This window comes from Larimichthys crocea, chromosome XII (assembly GCF_000972845.2).
Source record: "Larimichthys crocea isolate SSNF chromosome XII, L_crocea_2.0, whole genome shotgun sequence".
Lineage (NCBI taxonomy): Eukaryota > Metazoa > Chordata > Actinopteri > Sciaenidae > Larimichthys > Larimichthys crocea.
In genome coordinates this window covers 30,921,966-30,932,754 of record NC_040022.1, presented here as the reverse complement: position 1 = coordinate 30,932,754, position 10,789 = coordinate 30,921,966, and the positions used below count along the sequence as shown (strand labels likewise).

At 45.0% G+C, this 10,789-nt stretch overlaps 1 protein-coding gene and 1 long non-coding RNA gene across 6 annotated transcripts in view; one reads left to right on the top strand and one right to left on the bottom strand.

Moving 5' to 3' along the window:
• The first annotated feature begins 221 nt into the window (after window positions 1–221).
• Window positions 222–10,789, top strand: part of LOC113747018 (uncharacterized) — a 155,106-nt gene continuing 144,538 nt past the window's right edge. For 4 of the 5 annotated variants that reach the window (XR_003463292.1, XR_003463288.1, XR_003463290.1 and 1 more), the window contains exon 1: window positions 224–311. This is a non-coding gene — a long non-coding RNA (uncharacterized LOC113747018). Of the gene's footprint in view, window positions 312–10,789 lie in introns of all 5 variants that reach the window. The other variant, XR_003463289.1, reaches the window with a different exon arrangement.
• Window positions 3,094–10,789, bottom strand: part of grin2ca (glutamate receptor, ionotropic, N-methyl D-aspartate 2Ca) — a 67,655-nt gene continuing 59,959 nt past the window's right edge. Inside the window, exons 9-13 of the mRNA XM_019261528.2 lie at window positions 9,871–10,100; window positions 7,819–7,979; window positions 7,522–7,709; window positions 6,117–6,349; window positions 3,094–5,389 (exon numbers count right to left, since the gene is read on the bottom strand). Coding sequence (XP_019117073.2) covers window positions 3,767–5,389; window positions 6,117–6,349; window positions 7,522–7,709; window positions 7,819–7,979; window positions 9,871–10,100 — 2,435 coding nt within the window. The 3' untranslated portion in view covers window positions 3,094–3,766. The remainder of the gene's footprint in view (window positions 5,390–6,116; window positions 6,350–7,521; window positions 7,710–7,818; window positions 7,980–9,870; window positions 10,101–10,789) is intronic.

Here is a 10,789-nt window from a genome sequence, read left to right as displayed (position 1 = left end):
TGAAATATATATATATATAATGACAATAAAGTTGAATCTAATCTAATCTAATCTTAGCGCCATATTGGAGAGGTCAAGATAGTCCGCGCATGCGCACGTTGAAATATATATATATATAATGACAATAAAGTTGAATCTAATCTAATCTAATCTTAGCGCCATATTGGAGAGGTCAAGATAGTCCGCGCATGCGCACGTTAAATCTCGAACGCGGCGTGGCCATGGCAACAACGCCCCCTGTAGGCCCCTGCAGACGGGAGTGGTGAACCCCGAAATCCGTTCCCGTTAAATAACTGACTTCTGCCGCCTCGGTGAGTTTGTCTCCGTTAATAACGTCAGTTTAACGTTATTTATCCCGTTAAAAGTGAAAGTTGACGCCTAACTATCGCAGAAACGTTTCTGTGATTAAGTTGGCCGTGTGTAGTTTGTGTAATTTAAACATGTCGGTGACTTTTACTCGCTTGTTTTCACGTCACGTTAACTTTTAGTTCCCTAACTGCCAGTGAGCTGCAGACATGGGTTAGTTATCAGGTCCCGCTCAGCTGTGAGGGAACTAATTTAAATAAATGGACCCTTTGAAACTCATTTAGTAACATTATACAACACCTGATAATGTCTGTGGAGCTGCATTCAAGAGCATGATGAACTCATGCAGTAAAATGTTCCCTGTCAGTCAGTGGATGAATATCATGAATGTGTACGGTGTGTTTTATTTATTTATTTATTTATTTATTTTCTGAGCACTCTGTCTTGATTGACAGGTGCCAAGAAATCCAGAATCCCTTCAGTTTAGTCTTGACCTAATTTGGTCTGGACTTTAACTATTAAATTAACTATTTCGATAATGTATTAACCGCTTTGAGAAAATGTCAGCCTCTTAAATTGGAATATTTCTGTTTTTTTTTTTTAGTCCTCTCTGACAGTAATCTGAATATCTTTGGCGTGTAAACAAACATTTTTCGGCTCGACTTTGCAATTATATCTGAAGCACCCTTTTGTTAATCAGCATGTGTCTCATGCAGCGTGCCTGTTGACAGTCCCATTGTGTTGTTTCGTTGCAGCTTTTTGGCGGTGGTGTTGTTGGACGCTCTCTCTCTGCGTGTTCCTGAAGTCTGTCTGACTGTTTTACTTCACGATGCACGTGTCCGCCGCTTGCACTAAGATTCCCATTGTGAGTTTACATCTCTGCTGGTGGCCCAGCGGCTTGTGTTCACTTTCTGCCTCTGATATTTGCAGTTTCAGATTTATGTGCAGCGTTTGCAGCGGGTTAGACTGCCGCCTTGTTGTGGCGGAGCTTATTATTATTATTATATGTGTTATGATGCCGTTAATTTGTGCAGTGATGAAGAGTACATTACAATTGTTCATTGCTTTGCACTCCAGGTTGTTGTTGTTGTTGTTTCCTCATGGCTTGCTGTATCCTGAAGCCATAAGAGTGACTTTAACAGTGTGAACAGTTTCCTACAGAGAAATGTCGTGTTTGATAGTAATGGGTCATTACTTATTATCTATATTATTTCCTGTCCATGCACAGAATAAATGGTAACTGGCACTTTAAAGCTGGTACACACAATAATAAGGGATGTTGATGCTCTTGTACAATAACAGTATATCATATTACTCTGTGCATTGGTAATGTGCAGCGTGGAAGTGGGGCAGTGTGTTTGTGTGCACAGATCTGCAGTGCTATTAGCTCTGAAGTATGTTGTTGTGAGTGAGCTAATTGTCCTCTGGCTGTGTGTGTTTGGCACATGTGTGATGATGTTTTCATGCTGCTGCCCTTTGCTGTGATCAGTTATATTAAGGATGTGTGAGCAGTGAGTGTTGTGGGCTGGATTGGCTTTACGTTGTTGTTGTGTTGTACGAAGCCCTGAGGCTGAGGGTATAACTCCACGTTGGCTCTGGGGATGTAAACATCAGCGATGCCCTGCACGGAGCCACATAATTATTTGCTTTATATCAGGACATGTTAATATTCTTTTCTCGTCTGTGCAGCTGTGTGATGGTTGTTTCTGTTTGCAGATCTTCTTCTGGTTCAGTTTGATCTGTTATGTCTGAGCAGTGTTTGTGCTGTGTGTGTGTGTATTATGATTGTTTATACTCAAATCATTGTGTTTATGTGACGGCATGATTTACTGTTCATCATATCAAACTTCTGTGCTTCTGTTTTACGGTTTACTCCGCCGCTCCACTCGCTCACTGTCAATCTGAAGCTGTGTGCTGATGATCATCTGTTTTCTATCAATACTACGTACAAGAGGTCAGGAAGTGTCTTGATTCTAGGACTCATCATGATGTGGAAAGTTATAGCTGATAGTGGTTTTCTGTCCTCGGCTTGAGTTGTAAAGTTACGTCTCTCTTGCATTAGAAAGTGGGTGAACGTCAGGCTCTCGGAGCATCTTTGGTCAAACAAAAATACTGTTATATGATGAGGAATTGAGCTTTGAAAATGGACTTCTGGCCACGTTTTGGAACGAACAGGACAAGGCGTGCGCTGTGTGTGAAGCTAAGTTAACTGTTTTCACCCTGAGCTTACCAGAAAGAATACAGCAAACTGTCAAAGCTGTCAAATCCAGGGAGATAATCACCCAGTCTGTGGCACACAAAGCTGCAATACCTTCTGCCTGCAGCGAAACTAACTCCCAGGTAATGCAGTCAATGAGTAGAGCTAGTTAAGTAGCCATGACATGCGACTTCCTGGACTTCTGGTGCGACACACTCTTCACACAAAGCGGTCATGAATCTCATAAGCTGTAGTCTGATTTTTGAATTTCTAACCAAGATATGTAGAGAATCGTTTGCTTGTTTATTTGCTGCAGGGCCGACATGTTCTAACCTTCTGCTGCACGTCAAGTGAATCGGTGTGTTGAGATTTATTTCTCCCAGCTCACTGCCAGTTCCTTCCAGCGATCGGAGGCACTTTGTTGGAGCACATAGTGTCCTGGGTCAGACACTCAGTATGAACTCTGAGCATATGCTGTATTCGTTGTTGAGTGTGTGCACGATGCAGCACATGTGAAACGTCCCCTTCATTATGTCGCTGTGTGATGTGAGAGCGTGTTTAACATAAAGATCGAGGTGACAGATGATTCCAAAAGGCCCTTGAGACGACCTTATTCTTTATTAAAGGGTATTGTAACAATGGAAATACACATGATACTTTAATGGTTTTCCCTTTTTTTAAAATCCCAGTCAAATCACATGAAGGACCGATGGAGCAGAAAGCCTCGGATCAACTGTGCACCCAAGGTCGTTGACTTAGAAAATTCAGGGAAGATATGTCAGCGGTTCCATCACAAAATCATCTTAATGATTTAACTCTGAACTGACATGGAGGGTAACTGAAATGAGTCTGCAAAAAAGAAATGTCTCAAGTCGTAATCAGATCGAGAGGCTACAGTATATTGTCTCCCAGAATTCTTTCACATAGCAACACAGCATTTAAAAATCCTTTAAATAACAATCAACAGGTTAAATTCTTATGTATTAAATACTTTTCAACATTGCCTTTTCTTTTATTAGTGTTTTAAGTTTGGCGTACAAAGTCCCAGCAGTAATTTGCTCGTCAGTGTCTTCTCCTTTACATGTCGCTGCCCAAGATATTATTGCACTGATAATTGAGAGTCAACACTCTCAAATACACTATTGGTGTAGAGTTTAATTTTTGCTTTAACCAGAGGCTGAGGAGAGAAACCCCTCCCCAGGCACGCCTCTCTTCAGAGGGGCTCAGTCTGAGAGCCGAGTGGAGGTCCAGTAAGGACGGGGCTCAGACCTCAGACTCCAGGCTGGATACTCTGCCCCAGGGCTTTGGCACATAGGGACTGTTGACTCTGCGCGCCACCAACACCTGCCTCCGCTCTCTGCTCCCAGAGCCTGGATCTTCCCTCTTCCCTGTGTTGTCGTAGGGCCCAAACATATTGTTGTGGTAAACCACTGGCCTCTCACTCATACGAGGAAGCATCGCTGCGTTATCCGGGCAGTGGCTTGTACAGGGAAACAAGTGGCACATGTCCTTGGAGCCGTCGTAGAACTGAGGCGGCCCCTGGGCCAGTGGCCCCACATACACTGGTAAGTCTGTGTACGAGTTTAGGTAGGTGGAGTAATGTCTGTGCACCACTGTGGAGGAGGAGCGGCGCAGGGCGGCGGCATTCTGCAGGATGGCTTCCCTGTAAGAGGGCAGCCGGGTGGACTCAGAGTACTTGAGCTTTTGCTTGTAGGGGTACGAGCCCATGTGGGCCGGGTCCAAGTAGGCAGGCTCAGCAGCCAAGGGGTAGCAGGACAGGTTGTGCCCCAGACTGCCGTATAGCTTGTGGGGCTTTGGGTTGGCCACCACCACCCGTGGAAAAAGGTCAGGCATGTCTACGCGGGTGGATTGAGACGCGGATGTGGAGGGCTTTGTTTCATCCACCTGATGGATCCGATCATTGCCCCATGTGGCTTTGAGGAACGAGGCGCGCCGGTTGAGTTTGTCCTTCCCCAGGAGCGGTACGTCATCCATCTCAGGCTCCAGGTAGGACTTCATACAGGAGTTGCAGCTGGCGTTGCCACCTGGGTAGTGTCCTCCGGAGCAGGCCATGGCAGCAGCAACAGGGGCGTGGTTGTTCAGGAGGTGATTGGCCCTCAACTCAGCAAGGCAGGATCGAGGTTCATCGTAGTCACGTCTCACTCTGGGGTCTGCAGCATCGAACACATAGCTATGGGACCTCCTCCTCCGGCTCACACAGTCAGGGGGGTAGCTGAACTTCCTCCTCAGTGGTCCTTTATGCTCCACGTAGATATCAGGCACCTGGAACTCCCTGTAAGGAACAAAAGGGGACGTGGGGTGCCGGGCCTGGTTCTCCACATACAGCCTGCTGCTGTGGTGGGGGTTAGACGTACTGGGTGGAGCAGGATCCCGCATGGCGATATGAGGGCTGCTGAGGCTGGAGATCGGCAGAGTCCTCTCTAAGACATGCTGACTGTTGCGGGTGGGCAGCGTGTAGCGGAGAGGGGTGGGTCGGGTCACCACCCGGGGTTTATCCAAGAGAGGCTGGGTGGAGGTGTCCCCATAATGAATTGGGAAGGTGGGTGTGAGGGCTCTCTGAGGGTACGGCGAGTGGTTGTCCGTGATGCTGGAGATGTAGGGCAGACGGCCGTGGCTCATGTCCGTGGTTGTTACTCTGGGTGGCAGGCCGACCCGCACATTGTCGGCCCCCCGCCTGCTCCAGCTCTCGATTGTTTTGGTGGCATTGTCTAGAGAGTTCTCCACTCTGGCAGAGGACACCATGTCCTTGGCTGTCTGCAACATCTTTAGCATGTTGGCTTGTGAATAGTTGGTAGTGACGTCCGGACTCGGCATGCTCCCATTGTGGTCAGTTTGCTCTACTCCATTGAAGCAGCTGTAGATGCCCTGCAGAGAGACGGAAAGATCTGTAAGCCTCATCAGATACAAGAATGAACCAACAGTCTCCTCAACTCCTAAAGGTTTATCATCGGTACTGTTTCTCTGTAACTAACGGAGCAGATGAGGTGAAGACACCACTATGGAAAACTCAACGGGTCTGGTTGTTTCTGGTAGTTTCGTGTTTCTTAAAAACAGCTCAGGCACAGAAATGAGTGAGCTGCTGATCATGCACTTACCATATTAGTTTCTCCATTTTTTTCCCGGCTGCTTTATTTTACTTTCAAATTGTGTATCTGTTTAGAATACTTATTCTCATCTCCGACAACTGTCGACACACAGATGGAGTTTATTTTTTATTTTTTAATGGGACAATTTAAATTCAATTTCTCAGGGATCACGGCCATCATCGTATTTCAGCAAGTATCCGCAAAGTTCTTTTATTGCTTTAAACTCATTTTATTTGACGATGTTTTTTTTATTGTTGTTGCCCTTGAACTATTCTGGTTGTGTGTTGATTACTTACTGCTTTGCCAAAGCTACGATTTGAAGGATGCTCTGAAGGAGACGGCTCGCTTTACAGCTGCACTTTTTCATGCAGCAAGGCTGCCACGTACTATCACAACAAACTTTACACAACTACCGCTGTTACTGAAGGAAAGTATGCCGAACTGTGTTCTGCCATGGTGCTGCTTAATCGACACAGATCCGTGTCTCATATGTGAGGATGACTTACTCGACTGATAGCTAGCAGGAAGTCCAGGCGCTCTGATTTGCGGACTGAGTGTCGTAGTTTCCAGTAGAGCAGATGTTCCCAAGCGAAAACCAGCAGGCTCAGGCCCATGGCCACAAGCAGCATGTAGAAAACTCCCGCCATGTTGTCGATGTCCAGCTTACTGCTCATCACCTCCTTCTTCTCGTTGCGGCAGATGCCTGTGAGCCAGACGGTCTGCAGCTTCTGCGTGTCACCTGCGAGCGAGGGGCACAAAGCGCAGACATGAGCCCCGTTTGCATAACACTAGTATTATTTGAGGACCTTGAATGAGTAATGGAAATCCCTGCAGCCTCCCATGAAATGCATTTGCATGGGCTAATTAAATTCTCATATCCAGCAGCTCAGATACAACTGTGTGCGGTTTGTAGAGTTCTTTTGTTCGTGGGTTAGTGAATCCAAGGTCAGTCCTGATCTCTGGTTTCTTTAAGGAGTCAGCAGTTGTTGTTTCAGAGGAAGAAAAACAATAATGTTTGTGACCCATTATCGTGAGTCTACTGTCTACTTGTGGCTCTCATACCAGTTGGGACCAGTTCTATTAACATTTCCTCATTGTGGTAATAGAAACTACTTTTGACAATGCTACGATACTATTAAACTCAGGGTTATGTTTACAGATGACAGCACTTATCATGGTTTTGGTTTGATTAGCAACAACCCTGGGCTATCCAGAGCTTTGTACAACCACTATTCACCTTAATGGCCTCCCTGTGAGTCTGGTGTGGGACATAAATGTAACAGTTCATCCATGAAAACACTGCTGATGAAAGTAATGGGGAAACATATATAGGAGACAGTATTGTTTTCTGCTTCGCATCCTGTTAAACGTCTCCTGACCCTGACCAGTGTTAACAGGGAACCTCTGTTACTTAAATCAGCAGGAATCTTTATCACGGGATAACTGATGAACTGCTCAGTTATTAAATCACCAGATATCTCAGGTACTATTAACCTCATGTGAATATTTCCGTTTGTGGTCCAGCTGTCGTTGTCACTAAAAATAGAAAATCACACAGTTTTATCTGCTGATAGTCTCTGTGAGAAGTAATAATATCACAGCATTTTTTCTATGGCCTCTCAGTTTGACATCTTATGCAAAGCGTTTTATTATTTCTCTTGCTGTCTATTGCATATTTGTCCCAGAGGTGACCGGGCTTTTGCCAGAGGCATCGAAATATCTTGCCCGAGGAGCTGAGCTTAGCTGAGCGAGTGTCACACTTTAAATCATCTGCTAAAACTGACTATCTGACCATGATATTACCCTATATTCACATACATTTCTTATGGAAAAACATGCAAATACAGATATTATTGGCAATATTCTATGAATTTCAGCATCCTTTGTTGTGTATATATATGAAGAATTTACCATCAGCCAGGAACTGGAGCAGGGCCAGGTCGATGAGTCGCTTCCAGCGTGAATCCTTCTGCAGGGCGATGCCATAACCAGTGGTAGCAAACACTTTCCCACTGCCAATGGTCACCAGCTTGCAGCCCTCATCTTTGCCAGCCATGTAATTCAGCACAGCAGCATCATAGATAAAGGCATCCAGTTTCCTAGCAGGGCAAAGAAAAGGATTTTTACTCAAATGGCCAACAGTTTGGCTCCGCTCCGGCTCTCGGCTCTGCTGTAAATATATTGTAACTGTCCTTGGCAGGCACTGACCCTGTTTTGAGGCTGTTGAGGGCATCCTCGACTCCCTTTTGGTTGTATTTGACCATGTGGGAGTGCATCTCGGGGTAGTTACTCCTTATGTTGCGCTCTGTGCTGCCATTTGGGACCGTACCAAAGCGGAATGGAGGGTACTGCTCCTGTGGCTTTTGAAACTGTCGAGGAAAGATAGAATAAGAATGAATATGACAGAAATGATCTGCGATAGCGACTGAATAGAAACTGTATTTCGTCTTAGTTTGTCCCATCACCCTGTTGGATGTTTTGTGACTTCATCAGAGTGCTCCTTTCCGTCATTTAGATTTCTGATAGAAAGACACGGTAACCTCTGAGTTTCTGTGATTCCCCGTTGCCTTTGTGCGAGTCGTCCCGCTGCCCTCCTGCTCTGTCAATTTACACTTCACACTCTACAATTCGACGATCAGACACTGTGTGCAAAGAGATCCAGATTCCTTCATCCTTTCCTTGTCTGCTGTAAGAAATGAACTTCTCATTTTATCCTTTTGCTTTTGGCAGTACTATATGCATTTAATTAGCTGTGAGGACAGGAAGCGGGACGGGGTGGAAATACAATCGACAAAATTGCTCTTTTTCATTAACCTTATGCAAATATGTTCTCAGCACATTAGCTGAGGGACAATTTGTGCTCAAGTTTCTGTATGAGAAAGAGGGCAATGTAATGTCAGGACATTCAGAAAACGAAGCAGACCTCTTCTGCATTCCGATAACAAACTGAGCAATCTCTCCAGGTCAAGTTTATATATATTTAAGTATGTATGTGTAGCCCCATTCATTTACATTCACATTAGATTCTTATGCAAGGTCAAAGGTCCGATCTACAATCTGCGTTAACAAAATAACATTTAATAAACAAACTTCTAACTTTTAATTAACATCACTTCTGATGAACAAACTCGACGTTGCTGCACCTTATTAAAAGACTAACCTCAAAATACCTGGTACTGGATTGGCCCTGACTGTTGTTTATGGTGTCCAAGTCCAAATGTTCCCACAAAAGTGTGCTACAATGTCCCCTATAAAAGGTTTTTCAGTGCTACATTGACCTTGGTGTCTGAGAGAGAACAAACATTTGCTGCTAATGTTGTTTTTCCGGTGACGACAGTTCTTCTGTCTTCATGCAGCCTCCTTAGGTGGAGCTACCTATTTTCTGCATACACCTTCCTGGTGCCACGTAGGACAGAGATGTAGAGTCGGACACACATGGTGGATTGAAGGAGGTTGGGCCACGTCAGAGTTAACATGATGTGTTACCCCATCACAAGGACTTTTCTTCTAAGTGAAGTGTCTGCTCCGTAGGATGAGGTAATGATGTGCTTTAACACAGCGCGGCGTCCTCTTCATCGCTCCCATACAAGGTCGCTCTGTGGCTTCATCTTGTACCTCATTTACATTTACGTAACTCGAGGGGTTCAGCACAGCTGGACAAACAGCAGCTCGGCCCCTCCATCTCCTCCATGCTGGCGTGCAGAATGCTTGTTCAATAATCTATGGACTGGCTGTCAAAGCGGCTCTGTTTCTTCCTCTGCATAGCAGAGTTAATGTATAATGAGACGAGGATTGTAAACGACTTTGCCAGAATCATAATGAGCAGTGGACAGCTTGGTCTTTTCCTCAAATGCCTCTTTAATCCATTCATTCGCCTTCGAGCAAAGAGTCTACAAACCATTCCTTGTGCTGATGGTGTAACATGGATTTCCTTGTCAATACTTCTAGAAGACAGATCCTCAGGCCGGACAAATATGCATAAGATAATACCAGAAACTCACCGTCTGCCCACTGAATCCACTTGTGTATTACAATTCATAGGCTTTTCACAGGCGTCCCCATCTAAAGAGTCTGAGGATGTAATTCAATTTCACCACTTACTCTGAACTCGCGTATATTTTGCGGGGAAAGTACAAAGTCACAGCCATTGCCACACACTGTTTACACGCCCAAAATAGAGCACCCTGTGTTCTTCCTAAACTGTACACCAAACACACACACACACACAGGACTGTCAATGACAGTGACAGAGCTCTCTACCTTTTTGTCACTCAGTCCAGAGACCGTGTCGATGTACTGCTCTTGGATCATGAAGGCTGCTAGGTTGGCTGTGTAGGACGCCAGGAAGATGACAGCGAAGAAAGCCCAGACCAGGACCATGATCTTACTGGTGGTGCCCTTCGGATTCTCAATGGGGACCGAGTTGTTGAAGACGATTCCCCACAGCAGCCACACAGACTTCCCAATAGTGAAGGTCGGACCTCCGGGATCTAGGAAGAATGAAACCAAGAGTAGACTCCTTATCGGGCTATAGGAGGAGGAAATACCTTCAACGCTAACCGACCAGAAAATAACTCCATAGGGAACTTTAGACCGCTGAAAGTACTCAGTCAAACATTTGAAACGATTTAATATTTTAGCCACCTAAAAAAATTCATCAGACCAAACCAGAGTTGGTGATCGTTGGAACACTGAGTGTGACAATGAGTTAACGAGACAATTAAGCTGAGCTTAATTTGAATTCAGGTCTCTGTTTAACGAGGCAAACAGCTGTAAGAATGTTTCTGTTTATTTGAGAGACTAAACATTGTGAATTGTTCTTCAGTCTGTTTCTTTGTGCTCTGGCTGCCTTGAAGCAGACTGAGTGAGAGCACAGAGATTTGGTTTTTAGATCCAGTTAAATCTTGTTGTGGATTTGGGTTTTCACTGGCTTTGAGGTAGAGTTAACAAAAAGCCTCCATGACATTGTGGGAGACAGGTCGCTAACTGCAGTCATGCTCTGTATGTTCAACCAACCTGCTACTGTCACAGCGTGTATGAGTGCACGAGGAAACATAAATGTAGGATGTTTGAACTAAGAACTAAAGCTGTCTCCTCCTCTCTCCTTTTAGTTTAGACAATGACTGAACTGAGGTTTCGTTCTGGGTACCAACTGTTGTATCCAGAAGTCAAGCTGCTG